The following is a 21,725-nucleotide window of genomic DNA, read 5'->3' on the forward strand; positions in this document are numbered from 1 at the left end:
AGTTGGTTAGATGCAGTGTTTCTTGACTCAGTACCACATCTACATTTATTATCAAAAGTGCTATCAAATAGAGTATCAAAAGAAAATTGTGGTTAGATTGAAAATTTTTGGTAGGGAGGATGCAGAAAGTTATCTTGGATGGAGAGTCATTGAGAGATGTAGAGGTAAACTTCAGATGTACCCCAGGGTAATGTTTTGGATCTCTTGCTGTTCACATTGTACATTAATGAGCTTGCAGACAGTATTACTATATATATCTATGTGATACTTTGCAATTCACAATTAAGTGCCTGGCAGAGGCTTCATTGAACCACCTTCACACTATTTCTCTACCATTCCACTCTCGTATGGTGCACAGGAAAAAGAGCACTTAAATCTTTCTGTGTGAGCTCCAGTTTCTCTTACTTTATCACAGTGATCTTGTAGGTGGATGCCAACAGAATATTTTCGCAACTGGAGGAGAAAGTTGATGATTGATTGTGCGCAAGAAGATCCTGCCACAATGAAAAAAAAATCTTTGTTTTAATGATTACCAACCATATTCATGTATCACATCCATCATATCCATAGCACTCTCTCCCCTATTTTGTGATAATACAAACTAGCTGTCATTCTTTGAACTTTTTCGATGTCCTCCTTCAGTTCCATCTGATGCGGATCCCAGACTGCACAGCAATACTCCAGAACAGAGCAGACAATTATGGTGTAAGCAGTCTCTTTAGTAGACCTGTTAAACTTTTTACACAATCTACGTATAAATCACAGACTTTGGTTTGCTTTTCCCACAATGTTTTCGATGTGATTGTTCCAATTTAACATATTCATTACTGTTATCCCTAAAGATTTATTTGAATTTGCAGCCTTTAGATTAATAGTAACCTCAGAATTGCTGCAGATGATGCTGTTATCTATAATGAAATACTGTCTGAAAGAAGCTGCACAAATCTGCAGTCAGATCTTGATAAGATTTCAAAGTGGTGCAAAGACTGGCAACTTACATGTTCAAAAATGTGAAACAGTGCCCTTCATAAATCGAAAAAACGTAGTACTCTTATGACTATAATATCTGTGACTCACAGTTGGAATCAGTAAACTTGTGCAAACATCTGGTTCTTTCTAGGGACATGAATTGGAAAGATCACATTGGCTCAGTCATGGATAAAACAGGTAGCAGATTTTAGTTGGTAGAATACAAGGGAAATGCAGTCAGTCTTACAAAAGAGATTTCTTTCAAATCACTCATGCAATTCATTCCAGAATATTGCTCAAGTGTGTGGGACCAATGCCAAAGAGGACCAACAGAAAAGGATAGCATGAATGGTCACAGGTGTATCTGACCTGTGGGAAAGGAAGAATGTCATGGAGATACTGAAGGAATGGAACTGGAAGACGCTGTAAGATAGACTGAGAATGTCTGCTTACGAGGTTTCAAGAATTGGCTTTAACTTATGACTCTAGGAATATACACAACTCCCTTGGTATTGTAAGGGCAAGCTTAGATTGATTACAGAACACACAGAGGCATTTAAGCGATCATTCTTCCCACTTTCCATACGTGAATGGAATGGGAAGAGACTCTAATAACTGGTCAGCTGGACGTACCCTCTGCCATAGACTTCACAGTGGTTTGCAGAGCATGGATGTACATGCAGAACCGGCAGTTGTGAGTATTATACAATATGGAGCTATTTCTTTTTTTTCTTCTTGGCTGGGTAATTGGACTGAGGATCAATGGCAGTTGCTGGTGTAGAATTTGTGAGCTACTTGTGTTCGTACAGTCATAACCAGGAAGAGTTATCTTATTGAACACAGCGTGTTTAATAAATAGACGCGTATAGCGAACAAAAATAGCGCTACCAGATTTTCAAATGTTACATCACACAGTATAGACAACATGTACATACGTAATTCCTTTGTTTGACTGAACGTAATGTCCCAGGTGTTTTTTGCCAGAGTAAATATTTGTGCTCAGCAATTTCTAAGCGAAAGAAAATAGAAAAACTGAAAGCAAGTATCCATTAAATTTGACTTTTAAAGAGGGCGGTTGTACGATGCCCTTTTGGTGTGTTACTACCCTAGGCAGTAAAGCTGCACAGTGCACATCTGGAACGTTGATAGTTATGCGATGCAACACATGGGATTCCTTGTGTTTAGTGTGACTGTTTTCGAAGTTTACATGTTGCTTTGTAGTCGTGTGTGTTCGGTGGATGTTGTGATTCTGAAGAATGACAAATAGCATCTCGAACTCGGATAGCTGCAACACATTTATACTCACGGAAACCTAACCTCAACAACTACTTCGTGTACTTAACCATGATAATGTTGAAAGCATATTTGCTGCGGAATTTGCCTGAAAAACTCTGCTACAGATTAAATCATTGCGTTAGATCTGTGAATGTGAAACACAAAAAATGTGATCAAACGGTACGATCATACTCTACTCGCCCTATTGCTCCTGCTTGGAATGTTTTGTTTTTCGGCACCGATGATTTTTCAGCAGAAAGCTTAACAGCTCTTTGTAATGAAATGTAAGTACTGATAGTCAATTGAAGACTATTATTATTATTATTATTTTTTAGTTTTCCGTTAAACAACCCAGTACTACGAAAAATCCTTGTAATTCGCAGATCTCATTTAACGCGCTTGTTAAAACAATATAGTTCTTAGCTTAATACTTTCAGTGTTTGCTGTCACTATTAGGCAGTACATACTCAATGTTCTACTCATTGCTTTAGCTCTTTATACAGAGAATGATTGATCTACCGAAAATAACGGGGCGACTGATTCTACAGTGAAGTTCAAGCCGTGAATGTATTTTTCCCATTTAATTACGTTCAATAGAGGTTTCCTTTTCTCGTGACACCTACCACAAAGTGTGATCTAACACAGCTTTCTGTTCCTGCAAAGATTTCCGTGTCTTGCCTGCGAAAACGGCATTCAAGTTAGGGTTAAATTGTCTTCTGTTTATATGCACATTAACACTCTATGCCATGGTTTTTGTACTTTCTAACATTCAGACTGATCGTGTAGTATCAAAATTGTACAGGTGACCCGTGTAATTGTGAAATTATGAGCTTCACAGTCCAGCATACTGCTTGTTATTGCTGTTGTGTCAAGACTCTGAGGGCAATGTGACCTTAATTGTCAGTGGGTGTTTCACAACGTTTTACGCATGTAGAAATAAGCTGACTGACAAAAAAGTGAAGCACAGAGAAGACTTGATCAGACGTCAGTGTAACTTCTGGTGTATAGATGATTAGAGTTGCCGTTTTCTGTGATATGTAAAACGGCCCTCCACAATACGTTAATGTTGTCACCGGGCCTAGCGGGATGTGTGGACAGTGGACACAGTACTACTGCTACGACGGTACTCCACATAGGAGCGGCGCGGGGAAACAAGCTCCGCCTCCTCCTCGCAGGGCTGGCATCCCTTATCCGTTGTTTGTAGATCTGCGAAAGCAGTGCTGACATGTGGATATAGGAATCACCGACCCCATTGGGATCGTGGGCGTCTCCCTCGAATCCATTGATGATTCAGGATTTGTCTCTTCACTCATTTCTAAATAAGAAAAGAAGCCAACAAGCTACTCACAACACAAAGCAAAACGGAATCCCTGAGCCATTTGGTGGTGCCGTGGTGGCTACATTGTAATTGTGTGCTGAAGTTGTCAGTGGTAGTTAAGGCCTGACCTCTACCGGTATTTTAGGCAACCATTATTCAAAACACACCGGCGCGCCAAGATATCCTCATATGACTTACGAGTCGCGAACAGCGTAAAACGACCTGGAACTATTACAGACCACAGGCTAGGCTGTGCAGCACCAATGGCAGCAGCGCGGCATGTAGAAGACGTAGGTGAGGATGAGGTGGATGCCTTGGAGGATGTCGCCACATCCACACTATCCGCTACCGATGGTCGTGCAAACTTCTGTTCGAAACCGCTGCCCCCCGACATCCTGGCTTACATTAAAGAGAAAAACCGTGTATTCCGCGAATGGCAGATCACACGCCAGCCCGCCACAAAGCGCCTCTTAAATAGAATGCGCAGAGAAATAAAAGCCGCAGTGGAGGCTCACAGAAATAGCTAATAGAACAGCAGATTGAAGTGTCAGTGTGGTTCTGTGAATTAAGGGAAAACTGTGTAGCGAATAGTGCTTAGTTTCATTGTGTTAAATAATGACGGGAGGAACATAATTAGTGCGGTATAAAATAACGAGGACGACGACGAGTCTTCCTTACCACAAGATGTGTGAGCATAAAGCTGTTAATTATGAAAATTATGTTCTGTGCGTCAAAATAGCAAATTAGGTATTTAAAACATAAATGAATTATTTGAACTCAGTGATGTTCTCTTCACCAGTAAAATACAAGCAGCCTAAAGAAACTTTTTATTTTCTGATTACAGTGTTGCAAAAATCTTACATGTTTAATCAGTGTGTAATTATACCATATCCAGTCATTTAAGTTTGCAGAATCATTAACTTTGAATTTTTTTTACATCCAGATTATTAGATAGTAAATAGTTATATACTTGCAGATCTTACAATACATAATGATGGAAAACTAAAGTTTATCATTTCAATTAATATAGTACTAACAATGAATATGTGTCAGTAACTGTGTTTTTTACAAATTATTCATCTGTGCTTGATGTTAGATTTTAATTAAGAGTGCCCTGCCTTTCCGGTGATGTTAGAGGTAGTGAGAGATTTGCGTGATCTCCCAACAAATTTTTTGTCATACTGCCTTCCATTTAGGTAATTGTAAATTTACCCAATTTTTAATCTTGTCTTCCTTCCGTCTACCTCTAGTTCTTGTTCATTGTGATCACCCCTTATCTGATGGCTTCACTGTTGAGTTCCATAATTGACCACGAGGACCAGATAGTGTTCATAACTGTGTTTTTCTAAAATAGTTAAGTGAAAATGTAGTTCTAATTTGGCAAAAAATTTATAAAAGGGCAAGGTAAACAGCTGCGCTCAAGTGTAAGCAGGGCTGCAAGTAACAAAAAAAAATTGTTTGTTAAACAAAAAATAAAAGCTTGGCATTAAATTTTTACTTTTTCTTTTGTAAATGCTTAATGTGTACAAAAATTATACAGATAGGTTGTCAATGTGGATGCATGTTTACCGGAATGTAGTGTGTATGAGATAATGTTAAACATGATTACATGTAGCATCTACAAGTGATGAATGTTTCTGTTAAAGTCTGTTCTTATGGTAAACAGCTTAGTGCCTCTACATACAAGTTATGACAATAAGCAGTAAAAATATATGAAATAGGTAGTGATAGTAGTAAACCTCTCATTATCTTACTGCTAGATAGGTACCTCTACATTTCTCATAATGCTGGCCTTCTTTCCCCCAATTTTCCATTAATTTGCTTCAGTTATGGCCATAACCTGTACCTGTGTGTTCTGAAACTTTTAAGTCAGATGTTTTTTTATCCCATTTCATAAGCAGATTAGTTAGTTTAGCAAATAATTATCATTCCACTTGTCTTTGCTCAGAACCGAATTTATAAGGGGATTCAAACATGACTACTTCACCACACACTTACCAACATTTCCTTATGATCGCATGGATGTACTCCATTAAATTTTGTGATAGCAAAATCCAGCCATAGCATCTGTATCTTATGTTTCAACACATTATTACAGCTCATAATAAGTCACAAACTTTCATGTTTATTCACAAGAGGCCCTAACACATCATTATTTCATTCCACAGTAATCCTCACTATAGCCTACTAATTCACTGTATTTCATCAAATCACTCCTCATTTAATTGCTACATAATAAAACAGTACAAACTTTCATGTCATAACTCCATGGAGTTAATACAACTTTCCTTTTAATTACCTATTTGACTAACAAAATTTTATACTTTTACATTATTTGTTTCATACACTGCCCAAAACTAACTTCATTTCTCTGCATGCACTAAATATGTCATTGTCAAAGTGAAATTATAAGTACAGTGTGTCTTGCATACATACAGTAATCACCACAGCTGATAACATTTCAGTTTCACTATAAATGTAGTTAATGTATTGATTTTGCAATTAAATACCTGACAGTGGAAATATTAAGTCTGACATTCCTGTCCCTGCATAATTTTTTTCCCATAGCAAATATAATTCTTCTAGGCTCATTATCACAATTCACTGTAGAGGTAGTGTCAGTATAATCTTGTTGCGTATATCTAGTCTGGGCAGTAAATACAATACTAGTGAAGGCAGGTACATACAAACTACTAGCAATTTTCCTGTATGTGAGATACTTGCAAAAATAATGCTAAGTAGTAATACTCAAGAACTTTAAAAACTAGTATTGTTTTGACTGTGGAAGGATTTTTGTTTTCATAGAAACTGGTTAGTAGCATAAAATGAAAGACCCTCAAAAAAATAAACTTGCATATGGGTTCATAGTAAGATATCAGTGAACAAAGCGGTAGAATGGCCAGGGGAGTATCTCACACAGCAAAAGTAGTGTTAAACTCCAGTTCCTTTAATAACAGTTGCAACAAGCACAAGAAATCTTTATCAGTTACTAGGTTACGTAACATAATAATGAATGACCTTTAATATGAACAAGTTTAACATATGGTATCAACATTAGGCAGAAAAATCAAAATCCCAAGTATGTTCAAATCTGAAGCGAGCATAACCATTTATCAGTACATTACATAAACATATGGTAAGAAAATACAGTAATTAAAAGATTAATACAAATTGTGTTTGTGTGTGTGTGTGTGTGTGGGGGGGGGGGGGGGTTGATAATAGTTCAGTACCCAGTAACATTTTCAAGCATAGTAGAAATCATCCTGATTCAGGTACCAGCAAGTGTAAAAGTTTTCTGGAAGTGAACACAGTTGATGATCAGTAGCCACAGTCAGGCAGATATAAGGTGAACGGACATCCCTCATTGGCTGGGACAGTTGCTTTTTCTGAGTCTTAGTCCCATCTTTTTTAAAAGCTAGAAACGGACGCCAAAATGTCCCTTTTTTTGTAGTAGGTACTTATTGCCATAAAATGCTGTTGACTGTAGTTCTCAAAAGTTGAAATGTCCTGTTTAGTGCCAGTTTGATGAAAAATTTAGATACTAACAACTGACAAAGCAAAGCACTTCTAATTTTATTGGTTTACAACGCATAAACGCCTGAAACTGTGTGGAGACTATGCATGGAGAAGTACAGTTGCAGACAATAATCCAAGTGCTGGTCTGCACTTGTGCTTAATGTGAATGCCACCACCACCACCAAGAACAACAAAAACTGTAAACACACATTCTTCATAGTGACTCAAAAATATTCATTACAGTTGTAGCTTTGGTAGAAGACAGTACTGTGTTCTGCATTTATAAAATAATAAAATACCGTGAGCTTTTGTAAACTGCAATTGCTAAAATACTTGAAATTAATAATACGCCACTGCTGAGAGGTAAGTGTGTTTTTAAGAGGGACCTACAAAAGGAATAACCATACATTAAAAAATAATTTTTGGCTCAGATGTTTGATGCAAAAACTATATCATAACAACAGTGAAAAACATAAAAGAATGGTATGTGCAGGTGCTTCTTGTAACACAGTGTTGAAAAATTTTTTTTTAGTGGAAGTTTTGGTGGTGATGTTTTTGTGGTCTTCTGTCCAAAGACTGGTTTGATGCAGCTCTACATGCTACTCTATTCTGTGCAAGCCTCTTCATCTCCGAGTAACTACCACAACCTACATCCGTCTGAATCTTCTGAGTGTATTGCTCTCTTGGTCTCACTCTACGGTTTTTATCCTCCACACTTCCATCCAATACTAAATTGTTGATGCCTCAGAATGTGTTCTACCAACCGATTCAGTCTTCCAGTCAAGCCGTGCCACAAATTCGTCTTCCCCCCAATTCTATTGAGTACCTACTCATTAGTTACATGATCTACCCATCTAATCTTCAGCATTCCTCTGTAGCACCACATTTAAAAATCTTCCATTCTCTTGTTTAAACTGTGTATCATCCTTGTTTCACTTCCATACATGGCTGTACTCCAAACAAATAATTTCATAAAAGACTTCCCGACACTTAAATCAATATTTTTCTCTTCTTCAGAAATGCTTTCCTTGCCATCGCCAGTCTGCATTTTATATCCTCTCTACTTTGACCATCATCAGTTATTTTTCTGTCCAAATAGCAAAACTCGTCTACTATTTTAATTGCCTCATATCCTAATCTGATTCCCTCAGCATCACCTGATTTAATTCAACTACATTCCATTATCCTCATTTTGCTTTTATTGATATTCAATTTATATCCTCCTTTCAAGACACTTTCCAGTCCGTTCAACTGCTCTTTCAAGTTCTTCGCTGTCTGACAGAATTACAATGTCATCAGCAAACCTCAAGGTTTTTTATTTCTTCTCCCCAGATTTTAATTCCTACTCCAAATTTTTCTTTTGTTTCCTTTACTGCTTGCTCAATATACAGATTGAATAACATTGGTGATATGCTACAACCCTGTCTCACTCCCTTCTCAACCACTGCTTCTCTTTTGTCCCCCTCGAGTCTTAGAACGGCCATCTGGTTTCTGTACAAATTGTAAATAGCCTTTCACTCCCTGTATTTTAGCCCTGCCACCTTCATCATTTGAAGGAGTGTATTCCAGTCAACACTGTCAAAAGCTTTCTCTAAGTCTACAAATGCTATAACCATAGGTTTTGGTGATAAAGATATGAAATTAGCAGCTATTGAAGAAGTGTTCATTTACCATACTGTTCACCACAACCAGTCTTTCAGATCAGTGGACTGTACTGCTAAACTTATCCAATGGACTTTTGAACCAAAATTTACTTGTGGCCATAGCAAAACCAAAGCAATTATATTAAATATTTTAAACCATTTGCCATTTCTCAACTAGAATCTGATTTACAGAAAGTTAATTTTATTTCAATTATGACAGATTCCTCAAATCACAAGGACATAATATTTCTGTTGCTCATCAGGTCCTTCAATTCTGCTGAGGGGATTTGAGCTGACTAGTCTTGAAAGAACTGTGACAGACACCCGAACAACAGGGAACTGACATGCATTGATACTATGAAATAGTTCATTGATAATGGCTCGACACTAGCCAAAATCTAGATTTGCCAAATAAAATCTGCAAGAAACGATGACTGATTGCTGTGCTCTATCATTTGTAGAGTAATTTCTGTGTTAAATGATTTTGAATCTAATTTAGTTTCCAATGGCAAAGATTGTTTCATAACATCAGCTATCAGATCAATTAATGGTGCACTGGAAAATGAGGGTTATCATCTGAGATCATAAAATTTGAACACTATGTCCATACATTTTATCAAGGTGCAGCTGAATATTTAAATAAGTGGCTTGAACCCGTTGAGAGTTTGGAGGACTGCAGTTGGACTGGTTAGTTAGTTAGGTACTTAGTAACGTGTTCCATGGATCATTTTGCACAATAGATCGTAATAATGTGGAACGAGTCATTATACATTCACATCACAAATTAATATGTACACACAGTTACACTCTGAACGTCTTTACAAAAAGAAAAGAAAGATACATGGATCTCAGTTAATTAACTTCAACCCACAACCTTCTACGCATTACAATAACAGAAATTCTACAGAATAGGAGTTCTTGTTGTTGTTGTTGTTGTGGCCTTCAGTCCTGAGGCTGGTTTGTTGCAGCTCTCCATGCTAGTCTATCCTGTACAAGTTTCATCTCCCAGTACTTATTACGACCTACATCCTTATAAATCTGCTTAGTGTATTCATCTCTTGGTCTCCCTCTACGATTTTTACCCTCCACTCTGCACTCCAATACTAAATGGGCGATCCCTTGATGCCTCAGAACATGTCCTACCAACCGATCCCTTATTCTAGTCAAGTTGTGCCACAAACTCCTCTTCTCCCCAATTCTATTCAGTACCTCCTCATTAGTTATGTGATCTATCCATCTAATCTTCAGCATTCTTCTGTTGCACCACATTTCAAAAGCTTCTATTCTCTTCTTGTCCAAACTATTTATTGTATATAAAAAGAAAGATGAGGTGACTTACCGAACAAAAGCGCTGGCAGGTCGATAGATACACAAACATACACACAAAATTCAAGCTTTCGCAACAAACTGTTGCCTCATCAGGAAGGAGGGAAGGAGAAGGGAAGACGAAAGGAAGTGGGTTTTAAGGGAGGGGGTAAGGAGTCATTCCAATCCCGGGAGCGGAAAGACTTACCTTAGGGGGAAAAAGGACAGGTATACACTAGCACACACGCACATATCCATCCACACATACAGACACAAGCAGACATATTTAAAGACATAGAGTTTGGGCAGAGATGTCAGTCGAGGCAGAAGTGTAGAGGCAAAGAAGTTGTTGAAAGACAGGTGAGGTATGAGTGGCGGCAACTTGAAATTAGCGGAGATTGAGGCCTGGCGGATGACGAGAAGAGAGGATATACTGAAGGGCAAGTTCCCATCTCCGGAGTTCGGATAGGTTGGTGTTGGTGGGAAGTATCCAGATAACCCGGACGGTGTAACACTGTGCCAAGATGTGCTGGCTGTGCACCAAGGCATGTTTAGCCACAGGGTGATCCTCATTACCAACAAACACTGTCTGCCTGTGTCCATTCATGCGAATGGACAGTTTGTTGCTGGTCATTCCCACATAGAATGCATCACAGTGTAGGCAGGTCAGTTGGTAAATCACGTGGGTGCTTTCACACGTGGCTCTGCCTCTGATCGTGTACACCTTCCGGGTTACAGGACTGGAGTAGGTGGTGGTGGGAGGGTGCATGGGACAGGTTTTGCATCGGGGGTGGTTACAAGGATAGGAGCCAGAGGGTAGGGAAGGTGGTTTGGGGATTTCATAGGGATGAACTAACAGGTTACAAAGGTTAGGTGGACGGCGGAAAGACACTCTTGGTGGAATGGGGAGGATTTCATGAAGGATGGATCTCATTTCAGGGCAGGATTTGAGGAAGTCGTATCCCTGCTGGAGAGCCACATTCAGAGTCTGGTCCAGTCCCGGAAAGTATCCTGTCACAAGTGGGGCACTTTTGTGGTTCTTCTGTGGGGGATTCTGGGTTTGAGGGGACGAGGAAGTGGCTCTGGTTATTTGCTTCTGTACCAGGTCGGGAGGGTAGTTGTGGGATGCGAAAGCTGTTTTCAGGTTGTTGGTGTAATGATTCAGGGATTCCGGACTGGAGCAGATTCGTTTGCCACGAAGACCTAGGCTGTAGGGAAGGGACCGTTTGATGTGGAATGGGTGGCAGCTGTCATAATGGAGGTACTGTTGCTTGTTGGTGGGTTTGATGTGGACGGACGTGTGAAGTTGGCCATTGGACAGGTGGAGGTCAACGTCAAGGAAAGTGGCATGGGATTTGGAGTAGGACCAGGTGAAACTGATGGAACCAAAGGAGTTGAGGTTGGAGAGGAAATTCTGGAGTTCTTCTTCACTGTGAGTCCAGATCATGAAGATGTCATCAATAAATCTGTACCAAACTTTGGGTTGGCAGACTTGGGTAACCAAGAAGGCTTCCTCTAAGCGACCCATGAATAGGTTGGCGTACAAGGGGGCAATCCTGGTGCCCATGGCTGTTCCCTTTAATTGTTGGTATGTCTGGCCCTCAAAAGTGAAGAAGTTGTGGGTCAGGATGAAGCTGGCTAAGGTGATGAGGAAAGAGGTTTTAGGTAGGGTGGCAGGTGATCGGCGTGAAAGGAAATGCTCCATCGCAGCGAGGCCCTGGATGTGCGGAATATTTGTGTATAAGGACGTGGCATCAATGGTTACAAGGATGGTTTCCGGGGGTAACAGATTGGGTAAGGATTCCAGGCGTTCAAGGAAGTGGTTGGTGTCCTTGATGAAGGATGGGAGACTGCATGTAATGGGTTGAAGGTGTTGATCTACGTAGGCAGAGATACGTTCTGTGGGGGCTTGGTAACCAGCTACAATGGGGCGGCCGGGATGATTGGGTTTGTGGATTTTAGGAAGAAGGTAGAAGGTAGGGGTGCGGGGTGTCGGTGGGGTCAGGAGGTTGATGGAGTCAGGTGAAAGGTTTTGCAGGGGGCCTAAGGTTCTGAGGATTCCTTGAAGCTCCGCCTGGACATCGGGAATGGGGTTACCTTGGCAAACTTTGTATGTGGTGTTGTCTGAAAGCTGACGCAGTCCCTCAGCCACATACTCCCGACGATCAAGTACCACGGTCGTGGAACCCTTGTCCGCCGGAAGAATGACGATGGATCGGTCAGCCTTCAGTATATCAATGACCTTTCATCAGTAACATTACCAGATGCCAAGTTTGTTTTGTTTGCCGATGATACAAACATTGCAATAAATAGCAAATCAAGTGTAGTCTTAGAAAGATCAGTCAATAAAATATTTGTGGACATTAATCACTGGTTCCTAGCCAATTCTTTGTCACTAAACTTTGAAAAAACACACTACATGCAGTTCAGAACTTGTAAGGGGTGTCCCAAGAGTATATGTCTAACATATGATGACAAGAAGATAGAAGAAGTGGACAGTGTTAAATTCTTGGGATTACAGCTTGATAATAAATTCAATTGGGAGGAGCACACCACAGAACTGCTGAAGCGTCTTAACAAATCTCTGTTTGCAATGCGAATTTTGTCAGACGTAGGGGATATAAAAATGAAAAAGCTGGCATACTATGCTTACTTTCATTCCATAATGTCATATGGGATTATTTTTTGGGGTAATTCATCAAGCCAAGCTAAAGTTTTCCGGGCACAAAAACGTGCAGTAAGAATTATATGTGGTGTGAACTCAAGAACATCCTGCAGAAGCCTGTTTAGGGAACTAGGGATACTAACTACAGCTTCCCAGTATATTTATTCCTTAATGAAATTTGTCATTAAAAATATATCACTTTTTCAAACCAACAGCTCAATTCATGGAATCAATACTAGAAATAAGAATAATCTTCACAAGAATTTAAAGTCACTTAGTCTTGTACAAAAAGGTGTGCATTATTCAGGAACACACATTTTCAATAACTTGCCAGCAGCCATAAAAAGCTTAACAACCAATGAAATTCAGTTTAAGAGAAGCCTAAAGGATTTATTGGTGGCCAACTCCTTCTACTCCATTGATGAATTTCTTAGTAAAACCAACTGATTTGTATATAAGTACAACATAACTTCTGCACAATTTCAGTGCAGTAATGTGTTCACTGAAAATTTGTGTGTGTGTGTGTGTGTGTGTGTGTGTGTGTGTGTGTAAGTATAATCTAACTTCTGCACCATTTCAGTGCAGTAATGTGTTCATTGTAAATAAGTATTACAGTAGTTGTATTACATGTTTATTACCTTATAAATAAATAAAAAACGTTTTTTATTTTAAATTCAGTGCATTAGTATTTGTAAAATGACTCTTAGTGTTCATTAAAAATGACGATCATTCCACTTGGGACCTGTGGAATGGTACATTAGCTTATTTGTTTTAGTTGTAAATATTTGTCATGTATTGTTGTTTTTCTGACATGTTCCACATCCAGGAGGACCTCCTCACTACGGATCAATTGGAATGAAAGTAAATCTAATCTAATCTAATCTAATAGCCTGGGCTTCAGCAGTGGTGATGTTGGGTGTAGGATTAAGGTTTTTTAAGAAGGATTGAGATGCAAGGCTGGAAGTCAGAAATTCCTGGAAGGTTTGGAGAGGGTGATTTTGAGGAAGAGGAGGTGGGTCCCGCTGTGACGGAGGACGGAACTGTTCCAGGCAGGGTTCAATTTGGATGGTGTCTTGAGGAGTCGGATCATTAGGAGTAGGATTAGGATCATTTTTCTTCGTGGCAAAGTGATACTTCCAGCAGAGAGTACGAGTGTAGGACAGTAAATCTTTGACGAGGGCTGTTTGGTTGAATCTGGGAGTGGGGCTGAAGGTGAGGCCTTTGGATAGGACAGAGGTTTCGGATTGGGAGAGAGGTTTGGAGGAAAGGTTAACTACTGAATTGGGGTGTTGTGGTTCCAGATTGTGTTGATCGGAATTTTGAGGTTTTGGAGGGAGTGGAGCTGGAAGTGGGAGATTGAGTAGATGGGAGAGACTGGGTTTGTGTGCAATGAGAGGAGGTTGAGGTTTGCTGGAAAGGTTGTGAAGGGTGAGTGAGTTGCCTTTCCGGAGGTGGGAAACCAGGAGATTGGATAGTTTTTTGAGGTGGAGGGTGGCATGCTGTTCTAATTTACGGTTGGCCTGTAGGAGGATGCTCTGAACAGCCGGTGTGGATGTGGGAGAGGAAAGATTAAGGACTTTTATTAAGGATAGGAGTTGACGGGTGTGTTCATTGGCTGAGTTGATGTGTAGGTGAAGGATTAGGTGGGTGAGGGCAGTTGATTGTTCAGTTTGGAACTGGTATAGGGACTGATGGAAGGAAGGGTTGCAGCCAGAGATGGGAACTTTGAGTGTGAGGCCTTTGGGGGTAATGCCAAATGTCAGACAAGCCTGAGAAAATAAAATATGCGAGCGTAATCTGGCTAGGGCGAAGGCATGTTTGCGGAGGGAATGTAAATAAAACTTAATGGGGTCATTGTGGGGGTGTTGTGAGGGTGACATGGTATTAGAAGGTGGAAAGTGTAACATGAGGTGAAATGAAAATGAAAATAAAAATATATTGTCCATGTTTCACTTCCATACATGGTTAACCTCCATACAAATAATTTCAGAAACGACTTCCTGACACTTAAATCCATAGGAGTTGTCAAGGCGAAACTTTCTCAGTTTGTTATCAAATTTTAGATTGTTGTCTGTCATACATTTTATATCTCTGGGTAAATGCTCAAAAATTTTTGATTCACCATTATGCACACATTTTTGTGCTAAAGACAATCTTAATATGGAGTAAGGAATGTCATTTTTCCTTTGTACTTCATTGTTCCTCTTGAACTGTTAAGTATTATTTACAACAAACTTCATGAGGGGAATAAATATACTTTGAAGCAGTAGTCAGAATACCGAACTCCTTAAACAGATGTCTACAAGATGATCACAGGTGAGCTCCACATATTCTTCTCTCAGCACATTCTGTCCCAATGAAGACTTCCTTTCTTAAAGATATAGTTACCCCAGAACATCAGTCCATAATCCATATGACATTGAAGAAAAAATGCAAAATATGTCGACTTACTGATTTGTCTCTCCCAAGATTGGCAATGATTCTAAGCATAAATGTGGCTGAACTAAGTTGTTTTAGGAGTTCGAAAATGTGTGTTTTTCTGATTTAAATTCTCATCAGTATGGACCCCTAAGAAGTTTGAAGTTTCTGCCCTATTTATTATTTGCTCACCATGCGTTACACTTATCATTGATGTAGTACCCCTAGATTTGCAAAACTCAATACGTTGGGTCTTTTTAAAATTGAGGATGAGACCATTCGCAGAAAACCAGCCAATGATACTTTTAAGAACTTTATCATTATTTCTATTTCTGCATGTATGCTTTGATTGATTACAGTACTAGTGTCGTCTGCAAAAAGAACTAATTCTGCTTGTTGTATACTAGGTGAAAGATCATTTACGTGTATGAGGAACAGTAGTTGTCCTAAGATCAAAGCTTGGGGAACCCCATACATGATTTTGCTCCAGTCAGAGCTATATTCCTGGACCATATTTCTTGAATTACTAAGTACAACTTTCTGTATTCTTTTGGTTAGATATGACATTATCCAGTGGTTGGCTATACCATCATTCCCATAAAATGTTAACTTATTTAGGAGAATACAATGGTTCACACAGTCAAATGCCTTAGAGAGGTTGCAGAAAATACCAGTTCGTGCTATTTTATTGTTTAATGCTTGTAAAACCTGGTTAGTGAACATGTAAATGGCTTTCTCAGTAGAGCAACCCTTCTGAATCTGGAACTGTTGTTGTTGAGGTGACACACTACTCTGGATTACATCACAATCTCAAAAGATTTCAGTCTCTCTGGAGAAATGCCTTGAGTTAGTGATGCATTACATATTTCAGATAAAACTGGGCTAATTTCATGGGAATGAATTTTAGTGCTCTGTTGGAGACGCCATCAAAACCATGCAAGTCTTTATTTTTGAGAGAATGTATAATTTTCTTAATATCAGGAGAAGAAGTTAGTGATATGTTCATATGATTGAATTTTATGAGAGTTAAATTTTCAACATACTGATGTGATTTTGCTCTTGAACAGTTTGCCCCTATACTTTCTACTATGTTTAAGAAATGATTGCATTTGCTGCCTGTGACTCATCATTTATAGCCCTTTCATTCATTTCAGTAGTGCTGTTGTGTTTTTCTGTCTCTGGTTGTCATTACATTACCTATTGCCTTAAATCTGGTCTTGGAAGTAACAGTTAATGCAGGAGTACCCCTGAGGAAATAACATTTGTAAAAATTTCGTTTGTGAAATGGTACTTTCAATTATAGTAGATAATACTGGGCAGTATGAGAGTATATGTATATTAAACAATATACATCACTGAAAATATTAGAAAACTGGCAAGTGGAAAAAGTGTCACTGAGTGACTGTTGGGTAGAAAATATTTCATATTGCAGTACAGACAGTGTGCCTTATATCAATGTTTCTTCTGTGTTTACCTGGAACGAACACCCCCAGTCAATGAATGTTTTCTCATATGGATGGATGTTGGACAGTTGATGAGAACATTCTGTCAGTTTAGACTTTCGAAAGCCGTGTTGATTAATAAAGTGAACTTCAATCACACATGTACAAATTTTATAAAATGTTGTGTGGTGTAGTGGAGTTATTGAAGAAAATCAATTAATCAGCAAAATATCAATGAGGAATGATTCTGGCATTAATAGTTCTACATGACTGTTTTGCTGGAGTGAATTCAGAGCTAATATATATGCGAGATACACATTATTTCTTTATCATTACTTTCGGAACCTTCGTATTTATGATGAAACAGTTTTACACATTCTCTTTTGTCCTTTCTTCAGTGAGAAAAATTAAAGTGTCCCATTTTCTTGTTTCAAAAATATGGTCACCTTAGGCGGATAGCCAAAACACTTGAACAGTAATTACATATTATATCATAAACACTGAGTTGTGTTGGGAAAATATAAGGTTTCTGATATGGACTTTTAAGTTGATGGCAAGTTGTGAGTTTGCTTGAAGTAAGTGTGGTCAAGAGAAGATTGAGTCGTCGTGGGGTTTTGCATGAGGCTAACACATTAGTGAATATTTATTGTTTCCACAGTAGACAATTTCCGTAGTCCAAAAACTTAATGGTATATGGCACATACAGTTGAAGGAAATATTCACACAATCACCTACTGCATTGTCAGAAAGCTAGTACAAAGGAACTTCTGACAAGTAGAGAATGACATCGACAGGACAAGAACAAATGGTACATGATAATTACATAGTATGTGTGTCCCTTTGGATAACTCAGTGGTGCATGGAATGCAGGGCAGTCACAACTGAATAATCTGTTATAGTAGATATCGTGTTATCTTATACAGTGTGTTAACATATGGATGTAGCTCTGCACGTAACTTGAAATTGGTGGTGCAGTGTATGAGATTGGTGCGTAAGTTCGTAATATTTTTGTTTTGCCCTTTTGCTTTCTGATTGATATGGATTTATTTAGCAAATGCCATATTTTATTTGTAGTTCACTGTTTGAGTTTACATATTGTCATTTGAACATAGTGAGTGGAGCCGCGCACACAAGAAAATGGAGTACCAAGTGGAGAAATCGGAATGTTTCAAACATATTCTTCTGTTTGAGTTCAGTGCAGGGGTGACAGCAGTGAAGCAGGTAGAAAAATTTGTGCTGCGCATGGGACTAATGCCATTGAACAGAGCATGCCAAAAAAAAAAGCTTTTTTTTTTCATTTTAAGAAGGATTGTTTTGACATTAGTGACTGTCCACATTCAGGAAGACCTTTGGGAATTTGGTGAAGATGGTTTAAATGCATTAATCCACAATGCTCCACCAGTGTACTCGAGAACTAACAAATCTGACGAACTAGGATCATTCCACCATAATGCAACATTTGTATGCGGTGGGGAGGGTTCAAAAACAGGGTGTATGGATACTACACACTATAAGGCAAATTCAGAAAAAAACAGTGGGTGGCAATGTGTGTGTTTCTGCTTGCTTGGCTTGTGAACAATGCCAACCACTCATATCCTGCATCATTATGAGTGGTGAGAAATGATGTCTTTATGCTAACATAAAGGAAGGGCTGGTTGAGCTCAAACAAAGCAGCAGCTTCCCGTACAAAGACCTGCGTGCACCCACAAGCAGTAACGTTATGTAGCTGGTGGAACAGCAGCTATGTGGTGTACTACGAATTGCTTCCTTGAGGTGTAACCATCACTGCTGACATTAATTGTCAACAATTGAGACATCTTGCATATGCAGTCAAAGAACGACGACCAGGAAAGCTGCGTGAGGTGATGCTATTCCACGATAATGCCCGACCGCATTCTGCTACACTGAAAAAAGACCATATTTAGGAGCTGGGTTGGGAAGTCATTCCCCACCCACCTTATTCCCTGATCTCACCCTCAGATTTTCACCCTTTCCACTATCTATCAAACAACCTTCAAGGCACTTCCTTTCCAGATGAAAATTTGCTCCAAACATGGCTCGATGGGTTCTTCGCTTCAAAACCATGTGATTTCTACAGTCATGGAATCAAAAAGTTACCACAGCACTGGCAGAATGTTTTGAATAGTGAAGGAGAATATACTATGGATGACTGAAGTCACTGTTATGTGTATCTGTTGTGAGGCAACATAGGCATTGTTGAAGCCAGGAAGCTATGTTCTTGTTCAAATTCTTTCAGGGATCCAAAAGTCTGTGAAGCGTTTTTACACTGCACTGACACAAGAATGGTTTAGTGACTGTGAATATTATGTGATGGGAATAAAATCTGTTTGTAATAAGCACATTTCATTCAAAGCAATGGGAAAAGATGTATTTAATGAGTAAAGGTGTGATATTTCAGCTGAATTTCCTGAGCACTCTTTTGAACGTACTGTTGGACGTTTGGGATATTGCTTTGGGGCCTTGTAGATGTTAAGGAGTGTTAATCTGTGAATTTGCTTGAACCTCATAAAAATACATAGCATTTACTCATTATTAACCTGACACATAGAAATGTCAAAGTAACCCCACAGCTCGAAAACAATGTTGCTGTGTAGTAAGGAATGTTGCACGATTTCGTAATGGGTTGAGGTTGATACATAGGCAATGGCAGCCTTACTTTTACAGAGACCCAATAAAGTTATCTAAGTGCCTCCATTATGTGGTGACTTTAAGATGCACTTTTTTCAGTTATCTTTTCGAATGTTTATGAATTTGAATTTCCTGAAATAATGTCTTCAGAACATACCATTTACAATACTAATTTTTATAAAAAAAAATCTCAAAGCAAGTCACCTATATACAGGTGTCCCAGAATATTCAGGGATATGACAGGAATTCTCATTAGAAGCAAAAAAATTCGTGTACTGTCCCCTATTCCGAATGGTTTCCATAGTTTCCAATACATTTAATGTCAGTTTTGTATGTTTTTCTTGAATAAGTTGAAAATTTACTGACTCAGGGAAAAATCTGACGTAGTTTAAAATCCAACTACATTAAATTTCCTACAAGAAAGGTCCTATTCATTTTTGCTCTATGACTAATAGTTTGCATTAAGAGAATATTGAAAATCTTGTCAACACACATGCGCTGTAGCTTAGGTAGTTTTTTTTAGGTCAATTTGAGATATTTTTCTGACTTGATGGACCTGCCCACTATTGTGGTATGTTGTAAATAATGACAATGCATTGAGTAATACAGAAAATAAACAACAATGTACATTAAATATGTTTTATCTCAGAAACCATTTGGAGAAGGGCAGTTTGTCCATATGAAAATTTTTGCTTCAGATGATTGTTCCTGTCATATCCCGGAATATTAACTGCTCCTCCTGGGACAACATGTGTACTACTGTGACATATCCAGCTGCTGTTTTATGTACTATTACATACCAAGCATTTATGTAACTTTACTGCTTTCACAGCTCCCTACATGATGAAAAACTTATTAGAAAGTTTAATTTGTGCACCAGTCTCCTTCTCCTTCTCCTTCTTCTTCTTCTTCTTCTTCTTCTTCTTCTTCTCCTTCTTCTACCCTCCTCATAGTCCCACAATCATGTCTGGGTCATAGCGTTTTCAAGTTTCCTCCTTTCTACCCCATTCTAGTGCTTGTTTCACTTACTTACATCTTCAAATTACACATTACATCTCTGAGTCAAACTGTTACAATAAGCTGCAAATTAGATTACATATACTTTTTGTTCCACAGATCTATAATGACAAGATTCTCAAGGATGTAGAACATGTCGTAAAACAGGAATACGCAGGGCATATGTACAAAAAAAGATATATATTAGTTAATTTTCCTCAATTAAATTGTTCTCGTAGATGTGGAATAAATCACAAAATCTCAAAACAGAGAAAAAAGACAATATCAAAGCTTTTCACAGAAGTGTAAATGAGTATACTAGAGTTGGGACTTAAATAGTGACAACCATTTATTCACAACCGATACAAAAGAGTTACATGTTTGCACCTGTTACTGTCCTTTAAAGTAGTCACCAGCATTGCGTAGAACCAGTGGCCAGCGATGTGGAAGGCATAGTATACCTTTAGCAGAGCCTGGTCTGTTGATGATGCAAACGGAACCGTCTACTGTCTGTCGAATCTCTGGAACAGTTCTGAAGTGAATGCCACGAAGTGGTTCCTTCATCTTTGAAATCAAATCAAAGTCACAAGGACTTAAGTCTGGAGAGTATGGTGGATGGTACAGTACTTCCCTGTCCCATTGACCGAAGAGAGCAGCCACAGCTTGCGCTGTATATGCCCGCGCATTGTTGTGCAAAATGGTGGGCAGGTTGTGCAGAAAGTGTCGCCGTGTCTTTCACAAAGCTGGTCACAGATGATGCTCCAAAAACGAACAGTAATACTGTGCATTGACGGTCTGTCATGGAAGAACGTAATGCTTTAGGATTACACCATCACAGTCGTACACGAGAATCACCATAACTTTCGCCATACTGGGGCTCTGATGCACTTTCAACTGTCGCGGCAACCCATAACGACGCCATTTGTTGGATTGATGTTTCAGTTTTGGCCCCTACAATGTGGCCCATGTCTCATCCAGTGTTACGGTAAGGCATAAGAAAGCCTCTCCTTCACGCTGATAGTGCTCCAAGTGTTTCTGAGCAGTGTCGTAATGCATCCATTTCTGCATTTCCATCAAGTCATGCGGAACTCATCGTGATGCAATTTTTCGCATGCCCGGGCGTTCCTTCAGGATGCAAAGGACAGTTGTATGTGCTAATCCGGTTTCATGGGCGAGCTCACGAATCGTATGGCATCGGTCACTGTCCACTAACGCGGCAACAGCATGCACATCTTCATCAAAGACACTAGGATGACCTGCCCAATGCATATCTGCCACTGTTTGCTGGACCTTCGTTGAAGACTTTTACCCAACGTGCTACTGTTCTGTACGGCAATACCGATTCCTCGCACACTTCTTGAAGACCTTGATGACACTGGGATGCTGTACGATCTCTGGCACACTCAGTCTTGATCCAACTGCGTTGTTCCTGTTTCGAAAACATAGTGACTCCGTTACGTTAGACTGCTCGCTCACAAGTGACTGTGTTTCCCTCGATTGTGTGCACGCCAGTGACGTGGGACGGGCAA

The 21,725-nt window shown here is 39.2% G+C and overlaps 1 protein-coding gene across 2 annotated transcripts in view; it reads left to right on the plus strand.

The window, feature by feature from the left end:
- The first annotated feature begins 2,021 nt into the window (after positions 1-2,021).
- LOC124552650 (methionyl-tRNA formyltransferase, mitochondrial) overlaps positions 2,022-21,725 on the plus strand; it is a 57,661-nt gene continuing 37,957 nt past the window's right edge. Inside the window, exon 1 of one of the 2 annotated variants that reach the window (XM_047126976.1) lies at positions 2,022-2,528. In XM_047126976.1, the coding sequence (XP_046982932.1) occupies positions 2,314-2,528 (215 nt within the window). In that variant the 5' untranslated portion in view covers positions 2,022-2,313. The remainder of the gene's footprint in view (positions 2,529-21,725) is intronic. The other variant, XM_047126977.1, reaches the window with a different exon arrangement.

The sequence above is a fragment of the Schistocerca americana genome, chromosome 10 (genome assembly GCF_021461395.2).
Source record: "Schistocerca americana isolate TAMUIC-IGC-003095 chromosome 10, iqSchAmer2.1, whole genome shotgun sequence".
In the NCBI taxonomy this organism is placed as follows: Eukaryota; Metazoa; Arthropoda; class Insecta; order Orthoptera; family Acrididae; genus Schistocerca; species Schistocerca americana.